We start from the raw sequence: 20587 nt of genomic DNA, 5'->3' as shown, positions 1-20587 counted from the left end.
GCTAAAACTCATTTGTGAATTTCAGGCTTGAACTATTGTGCCTTCACTGCTCCTGCCTTCGCTATGGGGGAAATGCAGCTTTTTATCTCCCTCTTCCAGCATTTAGCACACTTCTGGTTTTTCAGTTCCCCTTTGCATTCCTAAATCATACAAAAGTGAGAAGGAGTCCTGACATGCATCTGACAAAGTGGGTCTTTGCCCACGGAAGCTTATGCTCCAATACATCTGTTAGTCTATAAGGTGCTACAGGACTCCTTGTCACTTTTGCACATCCAGACTAACACGGCTACCCCTCTGATACTAAATCATACAGTGTTGCTGTCACAAACTTCTCCCTAAATACATACAATCTTGCCAATAACTAAACTCCCAACTCGTTCTCCCACTAGAATGAAGGCTTAAACATGTGACATTTTCTAAAGCTTGTGGTAAAGTTCAAAAGTGGGTGTCATGCTTACCAAATTCATCCACTCGGAAATAATGCTCTCCTTGAATGACTTTGTAGATGACAGTGGCATGACCTGCAACTGTAGGATCATCAGCATCCACTGCAGTCACTTTCGTGACTGAAGTTCCTAGAGAAGGAATTATCAAATGATACATTTATTAAAATCCCTTTTTTAATCAAAAACACGAGGAGAAATGAGTAATCAAAGAACTTACCTACTGGTGACATTTCTGGGACAGAACCATTGAATGATTTTTGTACAAACACAGGAACATTGTCGTTAACATCAAAAACTTTGATGATAAAAGTGGATGGCTTTTCCAGTGATTTGTTGGTTGTTCTGTCAATACAAAACGCTGTCAGCTTATATTCTGATTTCTTTTCTCGGTCCAGCTTCTCATACGCATACACGTCTCCAGTGTTTTCATGGACTTTAAAGATGGTGTTGGCATATTCCCCCTCAAGAACATACTTAGCATTCTTATTCCCTGCACTTGACGTGACCTAGAAAGTATAATTCAAGGAGTTAAAAGCGAGCTTTCGAATCTGAAAGCAGAACACTTTCTGCATGGAGATATACATACTGTTCACACAGATTAAATTATGCAATTCAGCAACTAATTAAAGCCATTACCTTGGCTCACCTGGAAATAACTTGCACCAAATCTAACATTAATCAAGTAATTTCTGCCTCAATCTCCCTTTAAAGTATGGACAGTTACCCAATCTGCATTCAAAAAGGTAAGGTTTTTATACATGAACAAATTGTTCATGTGGGTTTTTGAGGATATTTGACTTCTATATCACCTTTCCACTGTAACCACTTCCTAGGTACTCTGTTCATAAGTTAGAGCCAACTATTAGCAATATATATTTTCCTACCGAAGATGGTCTGAGTTGTCAGACCTAAATGCCAGTTTTGTTTCTCCAATAACGTTGTTTTATCTCAAGATTTTGAAAAGTGACTAATGACTCTGACATCCAGGAAGTGCCCAGTGCCTTCTGAAAACCAGGTCTTCTTTCATAAGGTTTCCTAAACTGTCATCCAAAATCACCTGTTAATTTTGAAGATATGGGCCTTAATGGTTAAAGTTTCTTGGTTTTAATGCCATTTTTGTAATCCTTATCCAAAAGTTGAACACTGGGGCAAGGTGTGAGGGACAGCTCCCGCTCCCCTTCCAGGGTGTGGTCTCGGATGGAAGGGGCAGGGCCTTGGGCAATCAGTCCTCAGTGTCATCTAGACTATAACATGTGCCTGCCCCCTCAGCCTTCAAAGCCATGTGGAGGGGCGCTCCTATGCTCTGGTGGCAAATGGGTCCCGGGCTCTGGCTGCTGCTGCTGCTGCAGTAGCAGTGGCAGTCAGGAGCTCCCAGGCCCCTTTGATTCTCCGGGTTGCAGGGCAACTACCCCATTACTTCCCCCCATGTCAGCGGGCCTGGTTCAACAGTGCATGCATGTGATATTTCAACAGAATTAACAAATTAACTTGATGAAACAGTTGAGGATTTTTATAATGAATTCTGTAAAGGAAAACTTATGCAAGCACTCCCTTTGGGATTGCTATGATCATCAGGCAGGTGTTCCACTTATCACAGATCATGAATGATGGGATGAAATCCTGATCTCACTGAAATCAATGGCAAAATTCCCATTGACTTCTGTGGGATCAGGCATTCGCCCATGAAATACAGGAGATTTAAACCACTTTAAAATAACATTTTTATTGTATCTTTGTGCTCCTTTTCAATTTATTACAGTTGCATACTCATGAGCAGTTCCTGTAATTAACCAAGAATTTCCAGTCTCATATTTCTGATGTTACAAGAGGTTTAAGTTGCTTTTGTGTTTAGAGTTTCTACTTTATCATACTGATGTTAAACAGGTTTTTTTGTTTATGCCTACTCTTTTTTTTTTTATAAAATATCATCGAATTTTCTTCAATGATTCCACATTTTACATGACATTTTGTGGTGTGCTCATCCTGGTGTTGCTGAGGGGTGACACAGAACTTCTAAGAAACAACTTAGGGTGTCTTGAATTGCGTTGGTTGATAGTAACCCCCAAAGGTCATTCTAGCAGCCAAAGCTTCTCCAATTGTAGGGGTGTTCAAGCACGTTCTCTGGGTTAGGAACCACACCAGTGTGGCCCAGAACCTTTAAAGTGGCTCTGCACCATGCATACATTTCCTTACCCAAGCAAGGTGCTTATGATAGCTTTAAAACTATTTCAATTAAAAAAACCTTAAATATGTAGATTCTATGCAGGCATTTGTATATTTCAACACTTTCCTTATAAGTTAATTTTGTGATTGAGCTTGGGAAGAAAGTTCTCTCCATTGAAGGGCTTCCTCACTTAGTAAAGAGGTCTTAGACCTAGATGCCATGATTAATTTGATATTAAAACCTATCTAAAGAGGGGGAGAGATTGTAAATTTTGGGGGTGGGTTTAACACTTCAACTTTTCCTTTATTTTTTAGGATAAATCATGACCCAATTAGTGGAAAGAGCTTGTTAGATTGGCTGGTCCATCCCCAAGGGACTAATGCTGGATTGTTCCCTGGTTTGTAGCTTGTTTTAAATGTCTGAAAAATTAGGCTTCCTCCATATTTTTGTGGGTGTTTTCTAGCTCCTAAGCAGATTCCTGAATGTTTCTTCACAGGAGAAGTGCTTCTCCATTGAGGACTGAGGGATTTGGTTTTTTTTTTTTTGCTTTGGATCAGCCCTTTCCCTTTATTATTCTCAAAGGAAGTGCTCTCTCTTGATATTTTTGCAGGTGACTGAAAAGACAGTCACACAGGGTTTTGACTAGTATCCTATTACCATATACATTCCTACAATAACCGAGCTGCAAAGAACAGAAGATCATTTGTTTTACTATGTGATTTATTTTATTATTATACTTGGTGAGGTGACTAATTTTCCTATTCCCACTCCACTCTTGTCCTATTAACACTTGGAAAAACCTCTTATCCCATATTCAAAGGTAGAAACATATGCCGTGCTTTCTCTCTCAATCTCTATTTTACTGGTTCAATCAATGTAAAGGACAGGGACTTCCAAAATTACCTTTGCTAAAATTGTGGGCATGAACCTGTAGGGAAGCATCCTGGGTCTTGAGTAATAAATTCAAATTATATGAGCATATTCCTGCTGCTGTAACTCAATTCTACATGTTGCTGCTGTGGCCTTTATTTAAAAGCTTATCCAGTGTTCAATCCCGGCAATGCAATGCATTGAAAGCAGACTTTGCAAAAGTAATCAAAAACATTCCACTGCTGGAAGACCACAGAGCACCATACAAAGTGAATTATTCTCCTTTATAGGACAGCACCAGGAATAGAGGTGTTCTCAATCTCCTATTGAATTGGCCCAAAATGAAACAGAAATGCCCCGTATTAGCTGAGAATACCCTATGGCCTCTTTCTGTCTCTTGCTTTCTGCCAGTAAACAGTGCTGATCGAGAAAAGTCTGTTTCACTTTACCAAGGCAGACTGACATATGCTGACTGTAATACATAGGGAAAAAATGTACAGCTGCATTTATCAAGAAAAATGTTAAACTTGTTCAGATTGAAGGACTACATTCGCAGGACTTTGCCAGGGAGATGAGCAGTTAATCATAGGTTTTTATGAGCAATGCCCCATAGAAAAAGAGCTTGCAAGTAGGTCAATGCTCATTTTTTAGCAATTAATTTTTTTTACTAAATTTTGGGGAAAAAAGTGAAGATTACAACTTTTCCAAATTCATCCCTGCTTGCTTCAGTCTAAGCTGAGAATGGAGGGCTTTATTTAAAAGAAGCCAATTCAAACAGGTCAGTACTATAACTGCATCAAAGGTTGTATTGTCAGCCCTCTGAGCGCTGGTATAACTCCTCTGCCTTTTAAAGTCAATGGTAAACCTTTACCTAAATATAACAAGCATGTCAGGTTTAGCTGCCAAATTTTCGTGGTTCTAGTTTGATAGCTTGATGAATAAAAGGATAAAACAAAATACAAAAACTGACAACCTGTTTGAGATTAGCCATGAACACAGAATGACTGGAGAATGGCTGACAGGTTAGAATTGTATCCCTTTAGTATATTTAATTCATCTAGTGTTCATGAAACATTTATATGTCATGGTGACTGATTTTTCTTATTACAGAGACTTGCAGTCATCACAGTTGTTTAATTAGAATATGCAAATTTGGCACACACACAGAAATAAGTTGATTGAGTGCTGATAATGACACTAATCTAAATACAGTATAATTGAGGCAGCCTATGTGGTCAGGACTTAAATTCTTCTGAGACTATTAGAAGTTGAAGCTCTATTAATATGTTTTAGAAAGGAAGCTTTCTCCTGGATTTACAGTTATGTTGTAAATCTGACCTATGAATTTGAAGTTAGGACCTATAAATAGAAATTATAAAGTAATAAACAGAACACTTTTCAGATTTGCTAGAATTGTATTTTGGGACGAATACAATGCCCACTGAAATCAATGGAAAGACTCCTATTGATTTCACTGAGCTTTGAATCAGGTGCTTGGTGAGGGTAAAGTTTATTAATAAAAACTCATTAGTTTCTAAATTCAGATTTATTTACACCATTCCTTAGTGATGTTGATTCATTAGCTGTTTATAATTCATGTGTGCATAAATAACAAATCATCATTAAATGAGCGCACGACACAAAAGTTCTGTTTTTGCATCAAACATGCTCTGCACATCTTGACTTTTGGCAGAATTAAAAAAGATGTGCACAAATAAAGCATCTCATTCAAATTACTCTTCATTTTTAAAATCTGCACAGATTTGTATCTACAGTTATAATGAAATGCAGATACACAAACCTACAATTACACATATTAAGTATATCAGAACTTTATTGTCATTTTAAAAATGAAGCACAGGTTCAGTAATTTCAATGCGTTTTTTTTAAGGGGGCAACTGTAGTATAATTAGAATATGCTCTTCTGCTGCACAGTGAACAGATTAAATCTGTTTTCAGAAAACATGGTTTCTTAAAATATATTGTGTTGCTTGTTGGTGGATCAACTGTTGCATCAAAATGCTCTGTAGGATAACATTTTTTGTAACTGCTACATAAATTTATCAAAATTATAGATGATAATTGTAGCAGAATTAACTCTGGTGCATCAGAGTTGAGAGTAAATAAGATTAGCGTGGTTTGATACTTAAATAGATTGAGTGAATTTGTGTGTGTGAGGGTGTGGGAGAGAGAGGACTTATTTATAGGGTTGTAAAACGATCCATACTTACCATAGGTATTTATAGCTAACTCTAAAATACCCTAAGCAAACAAACACAATTGTAAGGTTAGTTCCTAATATTCCCTAAATAATCTAATGCACACCTTCTGGGGGTTGAGAAGAAACATCTGTATCTAGAGAAAGAGACTAACATGCTAAACTACCTAATACATTTCTTTATTGTCTATAGAATTAACAGTTTCTCTGGTAATCAAGTTTTATCTCTGCAATTGAACCAACCACAACCACTTCCTTGCGCTAACATTCCCTCTGCAAGAGAATACTAGCTATAATTTATGAATATTGTAACACAGGCATAAGTTAATTACTCAATACATTTATTTCAAACTAAGGAACATGAGTCAGATCCTTAGCTGGATCAAACTATTGTAACTGCACTGAAGTTAATAGAGCTGGGCCAGTTTACACAGTAGACAATCAGTGCAACTCAACTCCCACTACACTTGTGTGCCACCAAAATTCTCCCCAGTTGTACAGATGCCCTACCAATCTTATTTATATTTTACAAATGAAGTAGATTTTTTTGGACTACTGTAAGTTTTCAAATTGTTACCAATATCCCAATCCTGTACTTTGGCATCAAAACCACATTACAAATCGTCTTTCTTCTATCGCGTCTACAATGTCAAAAAGTAGCACTGTTCTTCATGCTCTTGCATGGTATTAATTGACCCTAGTGAATAGCTGCTGACTGATTGCTAATAAAATTATTTACCTTGCCAACATAATGTGGTAATGGTACGTTATTCTCTTCCAAGATATACATTTGATTCCAAATCCAGTCTCTCTTAAGTCGTTTATGAATGTTATTGTTTGGTGAAAGATTTAGCTTTCTCTTGAAATCTTCTTTATAAGCAGAGGCTGGAGCCAAGATCAGGAAGAAAAGGATAATAAACTTTTTCATCTTCCTTTGCAACCTAGAAAACATTGTAAAATATGAATACTGGGGAATACAGGATAGAGATTTCTTATGCAATGGTAAATTGATGCTAGAGATGGACAAACTCATGAAGGCTCAGCTCAGCATCTAAGCCAATAAATCTATAGACAACAATATCTGTCATGATTAACGTCTCAGAAGTTATTGGTTTTACCCTAACAAAGTTGAGAGGAGTATCAGGTTAATTAATTACAGTAAAGTGAAAGCTGATCAAAAACAGAATTTCCATCCCTTGAAAATTCTAATATTTTGCTATTCATTTTTTATCCATATTAGAGAAAAATATGAAATAGCAAAACTTTTCATGGGAGAAAAAGCGATTCCCCTTTGAGAAAGCTGCTCTGGTTTGTTGATCTAAAGGCTCCACAGCCACTGAGCTTTGAGGCTCCCATTGGCTCCAGTTCGCTGTTTCCAGTCAAGGGGAGCTATGGGAAGCCTTGAGATAAACAAACCTCTACAGCCCACTTGAAAAACACTGCATTAGAATATTGGATTCTGTTCATAATGACATTTCAACATTAGTGATATATACCTTGATAGTATTCATCACCATACACTTTTTGACAGGTCTTAATGCCCTTTTTAGGGCTTCTTTTATATCCCACCCTCATCTCCATTTCTGTTTGTGTCAAGGTTTCGTGCCATTAGTAATTTCGAAAGAAAATGAAACACTGTTTTGAATTTAGCTAGGGGAGTGTGGTATGTTGGTGCTTTGACATGGGTATAGAGAAAAAGTATGAAAGAACAGAAGTTGGTTATAAAAGATTTTGGTTAGGTTTAGCCATTGGCAGTTTGGAAAGAAAAACGTTTATTTTTATGCTTTGGAAGGGGGAATGTTTTGAGACAAGTTTAGAGAAAAAGTATGAAAGAAAGTCCTTAAAGAAAATAATTTTTTTAAAGATTTTTTTTGTTAGATTTAGAGAAAAGAATTAAATAATAGAGGAATATTCTGGCTGTGTCTACACCGGCAAGATTTTGCGCAAAAGCAGCCGCTTTTGTGCAAAATCTTGCTGCCTGTCTACACTGGCCACGAGTATTTGCGCAAGAATACTGATGTTCTGTTGTATGAAATCAGTGCTTCTTGCGCAAATACTCGGACACTCCCGCTCAGGGATAAGTCCTCTTGTGCAAGTGTTCTTGCACAAGAGGCCAGTGTAGACAGGTAACAGAAATTTCTTGTGCAAGAAAACCTGATGGCTAAAATAGCCATCGGAACTTTCTTGCGCAAGAGAGCATCTACACTGGCACGGATGCTTTTGCGCAAAGGCACATGCCCATATAGATGCTCTCTTGCGCAAATACTTTTAACGGAAAAACTTTTCCGTTAAAAGTATTTGCGCAAAATCATGCCAGTGTAGATGTAGCCTCTGAGTTTAGTGACAGTGGCATTTGTTGTGAAGATCAGTAACCCTGTGGTAATGTGGAATGTAAAAAGAATTAAAAAAAAAATTAAAAGATAGAAAAGCTTTAAAGAATAGAAGAAAGTTCCGTGTTTCGTGGAAGTGGAGTTTGTTTTATAGGTATGGAAGCCTATGATAATGTGGGAATTAAAAGGAAAGCATTTAGAAAAGCATTAAAGATTAGAAATATTTTGCTTCTATTTATAGCGGAGTTTGTTGTAAAGATGAGGAAAAACAAGGTAAAAATCACTTTAGGAGCATTTAAAAAGATTTGAAATATTAAATATAAAGGTAGGTTAAGAAAAGTGCACTTGAAAGAGTTATTTTGAAATATTAAAAGAGAGAAAATGAAAAACACATTTAAAGAAGGGAAAAGATAACTCTTTGCAAATGGCAAAGATAGGCAGCATGTGCCTGTCTCCTGCTCCCTCCCATGCCCTTCCTTCCTCACTGATCCTGCATAACAGTTGTGTTTCAATTATAAAAAATGAACATGAAGAAACACTCCAAAGTTAAAACCATAAACCCTTAGTTTAGAATCCCCTTATTCTGTAATCCAGTGGTTTAGAGAAAAAATATTTCCCTCTTCCCTTTCTAACAAATGTATGTGAAAGTTATATTAAACTTTTATTTTCTTTGGACTTTTAGGTTGTAGTATGACTTTTTTTGTTGCATTATTAGAGCATTTTTTGTTTCTAAATGCTTGCATCCTGTGTGCTGAGACACAGGTACAAACTCCTGTCCATAGATTTTATTAAAATAATGCATCACAGGCGGCAGCTGTGGCTTTTTTTACATTTTAAAAACAGACAAGACTAATTAGGCTAGTCAGTGATCAATGCACTGTAGTCTGCCTTAGCAATGCTGCAGGGGTCATCTCTTCAGTTCACTTATTTTTGTTTATACAGGCTTCTTTTTTAACTTTTAAAATGTTGTTAAAGATTTAACAAAGGCTGAGATGGCATTGAAAGACACTTTGTGAAAGTTTTACTATTTGTAAAAGACAACCCCCTACTTTGATCTGAGGAAGTGGGTCTGGCCCACGAAAGCTCATCATCTAATAAACCATCTTGTTAGTCTTTAAAGTGCTACATTGTCCTGCATTTTGCTTCAGCTACCCCAGACTAACACGGCTACATCTCTATCACTATTCCCCCCCGCTTTGTGACTGCATGAAGTTCAGAGAGAGCCTTTCTGAAGAACTACAACCTCTTCCTTGTCCTGATTTTCTCCTATATGATTAACACTTGCTAAACATGCAGGCTACATCTAGCCTGGCATGATTTTCCGCAAATGCTTTTAACGGAAAAGTTTTTTGTTAAAAGCATTTGCGGGAAAGAGCGTCTAGATTGGCACGGACGCTTTTCCCCAAAAGCACTTTTTGCGGAAAAGCGTCCGTGCCAATCTAGATGCGCTTTTGTGCAAAAAAGCCCTGATCGCCATTTTCGTGATCGGAGCTTTTTTGTGCAAAACAAATCTGAGCTGTCTACACTGACCCTTTTGCACAAAAGCTTTGCGCAAAAGGAGTTTTGCCCGAACAGGAGCAGCATAGCATTTCTGCAAGAAGCACTGATTTCAGACAGTAGGAAGTCAGTGTTCTTGCGGAAATTCAAGCGGCCAGTGTAGACAGCTGGCAAATTTTTCCGTAAAAGCAGCTGCTTTTGCGGAAAAACTTGCCAGTCTAGACACAGCCACAGTGTTTCATTATATATATTAAATAAAGGCCTTTAAAAAACATTTATCAGGAAAACACTGCATTGCCTGAGATAAAACATAACAATACCTTTTTTAGAATAGTCTGTTTGCAGTAAGGACTATTTGAAGCATTATATTTGTTGGGTTATTGTATCATGCAAGCAAGGTACTAACAAGCTTCAAAGGGACTAATTTTACCAAAAGTGAAACCTCTTTACAAAACTTCTATATCACTTTGTAGCTCTCACTCAGGCCCCCATCTTTTCTCCCCTCCTTCCTGTTTCCTGTTCCTATGCTTCCAGACTCCCAACATCCATTGCTCTCAAGTCTAATAATTACAAGCAGTATTACATCTAAAGCACCACAGTGTAGCATGAAAAAATAGTACTGACTGAGCTATAACAAAACAAGACTCCCTCTTAGGGATAATTTGTGGCAGTTTAGTGAACTAGAAAGGCTTAAGATAATAGTTTATCCTTGTAAAATAGTGTTTTAAAAATATCAGAACAAGATTTGGGTACACTCAGGAAAAAATGGTACACTTGAATGTCCCTAATCTAGTGTCTGTGATCCAGGAACACTCATGCTTTGGATCCTGGCAAGGGAAGGAGAAAGTGGCTCTGTGCACAGCTGATCCTCCATCCCTCCAACTAGGGAAATGGCAGCATAGGGAAGTACTTGTCTGAAGGCTTTTCCCTGCTGTTTCCATAGCAACAGGTGGTGATGCCTGGGAACAGCAGTGTGTGCAGAGCCATATGTGCCTCTGGAAGCAGGTGCCAAGTAAATGCCCCACCCCTGTTCACTTCACACCCAGACCACACACCTCGAGCTCCAGCTTCATGCACCTTCCCTCTCCCTCTGCCCCCTCATGCCCAGCGCACTCCTGCACCATCCTTCCCTCCCAGAACCTGAACCCCCACACCCAGCACGTTACTGCACTTTTCTCCCTCATAGACCCCATGGCTGTGTCTAGACTGCATCCCTTTTACGGAAAAGGGATGAAATTAGACACATTACAATTGCAAATGAAGCGGGGATTTAAATCCCCCCCACTTCATTTGCATAAATATGGCTGCCGCTTTTTTCTGGCTCGGAGATTTGCCAAAAAAAAGCACCAGTCTAGACTGGGATCTTTCGGAAAATAAAGCCTTTTCTGAAAGATCCCTTATTCCTCTTAAAAAAAGGAATAAGGGATCTTTCGGAAAAGGCTTTACTTTCCGAAAGATCCCCGTCTAGACTGGCGATTTTTTCCGGCAAGCTCCGAGCCGGAAAAAAGCGGTAGCCATATTTATGCAAATGAAGCGGGGGGATTTAAATCCCTGCTTCATTTGCAATTGCGATGTGTCTAATTTGCATCCCTTTTACGGAAAAGGGATGCAGTCTAGACATAGCCCATATGTATTGCTGTCTGTTACATGTTAAATAAAAATTCAGGACTTGGAAAAATGTTTTTATTTTCACCTTCATAACAAAAAGTATACATGAATACCCATAGTCTAGAAAATTCCATAATCTGGCATAGCCAATTCCCCAAGGAGTTCAGGATTAAAGAGGTTTAAGTGCTATTGATGGGAGTTTACATAAGTATTTTAACAATCCCCAGATTAACTTTTTTATTAGATTGCTCCTCAAACATATACATCAGAATATCTTTTGCACAAGGCTTGACAAGTTTTTCTGCAATTGTATGGGCTTCTCCAGCAAGTGCAATATGGTAGCTCACCTAGTACGATGCTTTGATTTAGCGATTCCATCACTGAGAGTTTACTGTTTGAAAGTGTGTCAAGATTTCGCTTGAAAAAACGTATGCCTTTGTCTTTGTGTTCAGAATGATTTGTTTCTAAAAGCCTTCAAAGTTTAGCAGGTATGCGAAATATTAGGAAGTACTTTGTGGCACACCGCACACTCCACATCAGGCTCATCTTTACTTTCAGTGCTAGTAAGTCTGAATGATAACTATCTCTTGTCATACTTGTGTTGCTTGTCGCCTGCTGCTAATCCAGTGCATGAGAGAGGTTTCCTCTTCAACAGCTCACTTCTTGATTTTTCAGTCACAAAAGGCTGTGATTGTCCTTTTCCCGTCCTGACTTTTTGCTTGTTTGTTCCGGCCAAAGTCTGATTGTTAGGCCCAGTCTACATTAGACTCGGAAGCCCAGATGAAGGCACATAACTCCAGTTACGTAGAATACATAGCTAGAGTCAGCTTGCCTGAAGACAAGCTTGGTGGCATCCCACAGTGGGAGGCTGTCAGGAAAAACAAAACGGTGCAGCCACAGCAGATGGTATGATTTCAGAGGGATTCTGGGGCTGCTTTGCAATGGCACATAACCAGACAGCCTTAATCCCTCATGCATAAGTGCCAGGCTGGCTGCCCCGGCCCCCCCCTTCTGCTTGAGGTCCCGTCCCATTTTGTTTAGGGACCCACGGTGGTTGTCAATGCCTCTGGGGTCTTTGTTAGAGGACAAGGTCACTTATATATGTTCAGTAAGCCATGGTTTTTGTCCTTTATTGGATCTGCATACTACAGTAATATTGAAACTTATATGTAAGAACGCTGAATGAAGGCATATTTCTACAGATAGGCTTATCTTTTAAAGTGCTTATTTCTTTACAAAGCTTAATACAACTTTCACTTGTATTTGTTAAAAAAGTGGGGGGAAGAAACAAACCTCTCTGATCCACTAGTTTACAGAATAGAAACTAGCTGTTACTAAGGTCTGTGGTTTTAACTCTGTGGGTTTTTTTTAATTAAAACAAGCTGTAAAAGTGTTAAATGGAAGAATGAGTCTTCATATAGGGTTGTCTTCTAAAGTGCTTATAAAATACAGCTTACATTTCCAGTATTGAAAAGCTTGATATAACTTTCACTTGTATGTGTTAAAAAGTTGGAGAAAAAGCAGTCGCCATATTTCTAATCCACTAGGTCACAGATGCTGGTTTTGCTCACAGTGACATTGCTGTAAAAGCATGCCACTTCAAACTGTCTTCCTCAAAAACCAGGGAGATTTTTTTTAAACACTACAAAGTACCTTTATAAAAAGTTTTCATAAATGAAAACATCCCATTTTTTTTCTTGTCCACCTGGTATTACTCTGCATGTGCCTGAGCTACTTCAGTTCATCATGGGAGCAACTGCTTAGATACAAGGGAAAACCCAGTGTATCACAAGAGATATAGCCTGGCAAGGATGTATAGCCCATAGGGGTGAATGGGGGCAGAAGGCATATGACAGCTCAGGCAGATTCATATCATCTCAGCCTGAAACAATGTTCTGGCTCAATGAAATAAAATGTTTTGATTTTTTTTCCTGACAGTAAATTCTACTGAAATCAGTGTTTTTACATGGAAAATATTGATTTAGACAAAACTCCATTTTTTTAATAAAAAAGTTTTTACTTGAAATGTTACAGCCTGCTTTGAGTACAACACAGGAACAAATGAGCCAACTCTAAGAAATCTTTAGCTATTGCGTCAATTCCCAGTTTTTGGAAAATTTTAAACCCAACAAGCAGTCCCCTCTGCTGCCTTATTCTTAAATTGTACAAGGTATAGTGTTGATGTTTCAGAGGCTATTCTCTGGAACAATTTTTAAATCAGATTATTACTGGCTAACTTTAGATCTGACTTTCATACCAGATTGATAAATGTATATGTTGTAGCAAAGTTGCCAGATTTTCCTTCTGAATCTCCTCTTCTACAGTAAGGAATGTCAGGGAATGTTAATATTCAAATATTTGGAGAATTTGAAATTACATGTAAATTGCTTCCTGTTACTTATCAAGTGTCAGTAGGTACACCAGAAGAGAAGCAATTATTAGTGATAGAAAAGTAAACATCACATGATTAGCTGACATTAAGCCAATATTTTAGGAGATAAGGTAGTTAGACATACTCCAAAGTTGCTCTTCAGTATTAAGGAGTTACTGTTGTTTTGTGCTGTAGAATGGTTGGAGAGTGTGGTTTTAGGCTCTTCATATCATAGTGATATGTTTTTGTTTTCCAGCCCCTTCATTCTCCATGTTTGTACATGAGCTACATACACAGCATTCCTCATGAATGCGTAAAAAAAAATTGGCAAAATGCCTGTGGCTTCTTTAACATCAAATACTCGTAGTTAAACTATGCTTGAGATGCATGTCTAGGAAGTAATTGATTTTGTTTGCAATTGAGAAACCTTACGCCACAAAATGTAACACATCCTTGGAGGATTTTGATTCTTAAATCATGGTGACCACTTAACTATATTTGTCATCCCTTAATCTGAACCATATATGATCAATCTGAAAACAGCTGGTTAACATCAGTTAGGACTGACTGTAGCCCTGGGAAAGAGTCATGAAACAGATCCTTCCCTCCCAGTCCTCATGAAAGTGAAGAAGAGTCTGAAATCTGTCCTCCCTAGAAGGTAAGGGAATGGTGCTTTTCCTCATTCTGTTCCAGCCCTAGTACAGTAATTATTGTGTTGTGTATTGCTGTATTGTAATGGCTAGTTGAGAAGACTGAAGTACTGCACTGCAGCTTAAATTGCTATTAACCTCACTAGAACTGACATATTTACAAAGATGCTCTCAGAAAGAATTATCAACTTAAGTGGCCAGCATGTTTATTAGAGCAGGCAGAGGCAGAGCCGACTTATCCATTAGGCACAGTAGGCACAGTGCCTAAGGCCCACGATACTTTTAGTGGCCCACTAAAATGTTTTAATTTCTTTTAACATCAGAAGAAAAAAAATGAAACTTTTAGGGCCCACGAAAATCTATTAAATTTTGCCTAAAACAAAAAAAATAAAATGTTGAAGTATTTAAAATTATATCAAAAATAATTTTTAATAATTTTTTTTTTATGGAGGAAGGAGCCCACAAAGGCAAAAGTGCCTAGGCCCACAAGTCATAATGTGGCCCTGGGTGGAGGGGAGAGAAATGACTCACATTTTTCCTATCTTACCTAAATAGGAAGAATTCACTCTTGTTAGTTTATTTTGCTTTTTACAGGAGAATATCCATTGGCAAGAGATAAACCTTTGAACCAAAACCACCTAGACAATGCCAGCCTCCAGGAAAATTCAGATATGGATCCTAACATTGAGGCTCTGGTCTCTATGTACCAGAGAATATCTTGCTTAGCATACCTTTTCTTTCAATTCATCTTAAAAATATTCTGTCCAGAGTGGTGGGCTCTTTTCTGAACATCTAAGTCTTTAAAGATCAATTGTTACAGAGACAATAGTTTATCTGATAACCTGTAGCTCTGCTATCTTAATGCTGTGGGTGGTCTGTGCACAGGGAAATGGAATACCTGCATCCAGAAGGAGTCTGAGTGGATGAGTTTATTCATTGTAAGAACTTTAGACCTGCTATGCTGTCCGTATCCTTCTAAAAATTCACACAGCTCCCTGACAGGGAATACAGGGCCCACATAGCCTTCACTAATTTGGCCTTAAACAATATGTCACTCCTTAACATAGAACACATACAAGAAGAATAAGCCAGAAGTACCTCTGTGGCAGACGAAGAAGGCAATGTTGCTATAGTTTAGGCCAGGTCTACGCTAAAAGCACTTTGGGATGTGGGAACAGCTTTTGTCTGCAAGGATCTTGACCCCCCCGCGGACAGAGATTGCTGCTTGAAAGCTGGTTCCCTGTGCATATCGGCTCCTGCCTTCCCCCTTCACCCTCTGTGCTGCTGCCTCTCTATCATAGGCAGCATCACGGGGGGTGGGGGGGGGGAGGGACGGAAGAGCAGATGGATCTGGTGCTTGTGGGCTTTTAAGTCAGCTCCTTATAGACACCTGCTCTGACTCCACCCTCACTTGCTCCCTGTGATACAGTTTTTTAATGAAAACCTGAAAGATGTTGATAAATGGACATATTTTTCTAAAAATTTATGTTTAAATTCCAAATTGGATTTTAGAAATTAAAACAAAATATATACCTAAGATTATTTCAACCAATTCAAGCTCTTGTATGATGAACTGCAGAAAAATCAGCACTCAAAATAGTACTGCAATTTACTGAAGGTAATACAAATTCCAGTATTTTAATAAGAATGGTTAAACTGTATTGGAATTACCAGATATAATGTAGGCACTTCACTGATATATTGCCCAAATCACTATTTTGTTATTCCAATGGAAGGATTCACATTGGAGTTGGCATTCATTCAGACCAGTAAATATATAGAAGTCAATGCATCTAAACTAAAATGTTCCTCAAAGACACTGGATCAGGTTTTGATCTATTTCACCAGGGCAAATCCAGAGTAACTACTGAGTTAAATTAAATAACACTGGATTTACAGTCATGGAACGAGTGCAGGTTCTAATCTAATAGCTATCTCTACAGTAATAGTATGTATTTCCATAGACAATCTGCACTAGCAAGTTCTCACTTTGTCGTCTAATATTATATTTATTATGATCAAAGGCTGAGGAATAGAATAATTGGCAATAAATATTGCAGCAAGGCAACCACTAAATGATATAAAGTGAATAAATTACCTTTTTCTTTCTAAGGTGAGTGCATACCCTATTTATGTACTAGACAAGACCTTCCTTGCAACACTTAAATAAAGGGATACAACCTTAGTAAATGGAAACAATCATAGTAGTACTTTGAAACCACCTTTCATCCAGGAACCCCAAAGCACTTTGCAGAAATTGACTCTTAAAGCCTCCTCAACTCCTGAGCAGTAAAGTAGACACACTAGATTGGTGAATTAAACATTTACAGATACAATGACTTGGCAAAGTTCCCACAGTGGATCAGTATCAGAACTAGCAATAGAACCACAGCACTCCAGTCTCCAAGTGCATTGATCTAATCATTAGACAATGTTTCCTAGTGAAAGTCTAAAAAACCTAATTAAAAGGAGAGCTATCATGGTACTGTAATAAAATATAACATTGTTACCTTTACTGTAGCTTCTGACCCAGAACTGTATCTAAAACTGTATACATGAGCTACTTCATTTCCGTGGGCTTAAAATGTAGTAATAGCTGAGGAAGTAAATTTAGTTCCGCACAAAATGCTAATTCAGTAGTTTTTTTAACTCCTAATAACACTTTTTTGGTAGGCAACACACTACTTTATGTGACATGAGAGTCTTGGAACAGTTGTAACTTTACAAAACCTTCATTTTTTGAGATTCCAAATGGTATAAATATTTTTAATAAAAAAATTAAAACACTCAACAAATGTTCTAAGTGATATACAGAAGTTAGAACACTTGTAGTAAGTGACTTGTTTTAGTCTTTCTTTATGAGAATGGTCTGTGACTTTGGATTTATCAGATTAGCAAGCTGATCTAAATGGTGACATGGTGTTTCCCTTCCTTGTGGCATTTTATTTCAGAAGGTCATTTTCACCTGAATTACAAGTCATGGAAGTGATCTCTGTGGGTAACCAAACATTCAGGAGTGTTTGTGACTATCTGAGAACTATTATAGGATCACAGATTCTGAGATGTCCTAAACAAAGAGGTTAATATCTGGATTTTTATTAGAAAGTTCTACATGGGAATACATAGGTACTTTAATATCCTAATCACAATTCCCCCAAAAATCTGGACATACATTGTTGCTGCCTTTGTATTGTCCCTTGCACCATATTCACTCAATTCTGGGTCCCAGCAAACAAAGACCATGCCTAATTATGGTAATATCCTAATCACAATTCCCCAAAAAATCTGGACATACATTGTTGCTGCCTTTGTATTGTCCCTTGCACCATATTCACTCAATTCTGGGTCCCAGCAAACAAAGACCATGCCTAATTATGGTTAAGAAGGCAATACTGCTGGTTTGTTCTAGGTCTCTGTTTACAGGTGCTTGCATAATTTTTTTAGAGAAATGTATGGGCCAAAGTTTCGCAGGCCTGTTTTATGCTTTACATGATATCCTGGCAATTTCAGATACATTCTTATGTTTCTGAATTAATTGAACATTACATTGTGTGTGTTTGTACATTCAAATATTATTTAGGAATGTCTTTTTTTATTTAGAACTCAAACCATTGCATTGAAAACTTCAGTCTTTCCATAGACAGATGCCTTTTCTACATCTGAAGAAATATGGTTAAGAAAGAGCTGTAAGCATTTGCAATCATGTACTATGTTTGGTAAAGGTTTAGTGTTTATTAGATAGTTAGACTTTATGTTCACAAAGTTGGACAGTAAGAAAGATATTTACTTTCTTCACCCAGGACAGGGAAAACACATATAGACCAGCTGGAAAGTACATCAAACGAGGAATTGGGCCATATGGTCTTTCTATAGCTATTGTCTACATTGTCTATAGCGCTAATGGGGGACTAAAGGAAAGGAAGTGATGGAAAAACCCAACAGTCAAAAACATTTCAATTTTTGCTGGTTTTCCCGCTGGCTCTAATGAAATGCAAAAAAAAAAGCACCAAGAAAATGGACTGTTAATAAATACTAAAGATAGCTTGGTGGTAGCAGCCAGAACTACAGTAAAATCCAAGTACAGTATAGAACAGGAGTCCTCTATGTGCATTCTGGATATTATTTGCTGAATCTTTCATTTGCTGAGTCTTGGACTAAAAAACTTGAGAAAACACTAAAGGAGTAAAATCAAACCAAACAGAATAAATCATCCCCACCAATGTGGAATGAACTTACCAAGGCCCATCAAAAGTGTTCTCAAAGTCTGTATACAAATAACTTATTTCAAGGAATAAGAAAGGTAAACCACCAAAAAAAAAAAAATTGTGTGGTCCTTTTCACAAAGGAAGAAAAAATGTTTTTCAGTAGTCTCATCACTGTAGAGAGAAACTCTCATTTTTTTTCCTATCGACCTAAAATGGGAAGATGAATTATGAGTTCATATTTAGTTTAGGGTCTAATCCTCTTGTTACAAAGAACTTCCATTGAACTGATGAGGAGTTTAAATTACAGCAAGAGTGGGGCCCAAAATATCTTGGCCACATAGGCAAAGAATAGCATAAAACAATGAGTGGAGAAGAATAGGTCCTTTGCATTTTGGTTAGTTTTTGAATGAGATGCCAAAAGTCAAAAGAGAGCAGCTGCTGTGAGTAGTCCAACTCCAGAAATGTAGCCATCTCATCAAGCCCAAACAAAGGCATTTTGTGTCATTCTGTGATTGTCCATCTCAGACGGACTGACTTTTGCTCATATCTGCCTTCTCAGAGATCCAGTCCCTTTTCTTTCCCAGCCAGCACTGAAGAGCACAGGCACACGATAAACTGTGATCTTAAGCAAATGTCCCGTTTTGTTGACCGTGCTTGACTTAGATGAAAAGGTGGGAACGAATGCTCAGCAACAAGCACAACTGAGATTGCGTCCCTTCCTGCCTCCTCCCCCATTCTGGTCATTCATGATCGGCAGCCTACTAAAGTTATCTCAGTTTTTAGAGCAATTTAGTGCATGGTAGCCACGTAAGCACATGTTTAAATTGCAATGTCTTTTGCTTGGACTGCTGGGGAATGGTTGAGGCTATGAGGGAAGGAGAAGAGAGTAATTAAAGTGAACCAGGGATGGGGCATAAATCTTTGAAACCAGTGGGAGTTTTTTCATTGATTTCTAAGGGTTTTGGATCGGGGCCTTAGATATGGTGAGAGGCACTTGAGATCTATTGTGGAAGCCTGTGAGGGGAAGTTTTACAGTATCAAACAGAGATAAACTCCATGAAAGACAAAAGTTATTTTATTTCTTCAAATTCTGCTCTTTCCTAAGCAAACTATTAAAAGGAAACCAAGAGTCATGATAGAGATAACTGGTGCTAAAGAACAGGAGGAATTTTCAACTATATATAAGAGTTATATTCTCAGCTGCTTTATACCCAGTGCAATCACCATGATCTCAAGTCTCATTTGGTCTGCACAAACTCCTCAGGACTAAATATTTACTTGTTGAGGGAGTTCAAACTATAGTTTAGTCTATTGGGACAGCGATACACGAATTACTTTTTCATCTCTCTAGTTTTATAATGAATGGTGCATGCTTGTCCTTTTTATAAACCTCTAATATCTGAAGGGTGTGTCTGGAATGGAGTACTATTTGTAGAACAGTGGTGTTTTTGGCTGTGACGGAGAAGACCTATTATTATGTTTTTCCTGGCATACACTCTTAGGCTTGGCTTCATGCTCACAAAAGGGCTGATGTTTTGATTAATGTATCCACCTCACAATCGCATGAATGCCTATGGCTATGGGGCAAGCTTTTTACAAGCTGTGGACCCTAGGAGGAACTTGAGAGTTCAATCTGACACAGCCATGAAATTCTTTGTGGAAGCAAAAACCAGAACATGTGACAGTTCAGTGAGCTCTTCAGACTAGCAGACTGCATAGATTTCCTCTGCTCTAGACGCAGAGGGCCAGGCTCATCTCTGCCTCCACTCCATTAACTCCAGTGCAGTTGCACCAGCTCGGAGTGTGACCTGTGTTGGAATAAAATGCAGTCACCACCTGCCAGTTAGTTACTTTTAAAGATATTCTTAAAAAGCTTGAAAGAGATGGAAAGACCCATGGTCTCCTTGGGAGCCTGTATCTTTTCAGGGGAGATTTGTATTTAATCATTGGATTTGTTCTGGGCAAACTAGCGATGTTAAACCAGTGGTGGGCAACCTGCGGCCCGTCATGGTTCGACGTGTGGCCCTCGATACATTTTTTTTACTGTTGCTCACACGCAGGGTTCCCAGATTCCTCTGGTTTCAATCCACATAGTTTTTTTCCTACCAGTATTTCTAAAGTGACATGCAAAAGGCATTTGAAGTGAGGTACATGCTGATTGTACATAATATTGGTTGACACAGCTGTGTGCTCCCTCTACAGCTAATCAAAGTGCTGCAACAGCTTTT

General features: G+C 38.1%; 1 protein-coding gene and 1 long non-coding RNA gene across 4 annotated transcripts in view; one reads left to right on the top strand and one right to left on the bottom strand.

The window, feature by feature from the left end:
- LOC112547007 (uncharacterized) overlaps window positions 1-20587 on the top strand; it is a 251419-nt gene that overhangs the window by 88652 nt on the left and 142180 nt on the right. The window lies entirely within an intron of this gene.
- The window catches only part of CDH5 (cadherin 5), a 47129-nt gene that overhangs the window by 16943 nt on the left and 9599 nt on the right, over window positions 1-20587 (bottom strand). For 2 of the 3 annotated variants that reach the window (XM_006130538.4, XM_006130537.4), the window contains exons 2-4: window positions 6438-6639; window positions 664-952; window positions 459-575 (exon numbers count right to left, since the gene is read on the bottom strand). In XM_006130538.4, the coding sequence (XP_006130600.1) occupies window positions 459-575; window positions 664-952; window positions 6438-6626 (595 nt within the window). In that variant the 5' untranslated portion in view covers window positions 6627-6639. Of the gene's footprint in view, window positions 1-458; window positions 576-663; window positions 953-6437; window positions 6640-16664; window positions 16761-20587 lie in introns of those variants that run through there. The other variant, XM_075940039.1, reaches the window with a different exon arrangement.

The sequence above is a fragment of the Pelodiscus sinensis genome, chromosome 12 (assembly GCF_049634645.1).
Source record: "Pelodiscus sinensis isolate JC-2024 chromosome 12, ASM4963464v1, whole genome shotgun sequence".
NCBI lineage: Eukaryota > Metazoa > Chordata > Testudines > Trionychidae > Pelodiscus > Pelodiscus sinensis.
This window is presented reverse-complemented; position numbering and strand designations above follow the sequence as displayed.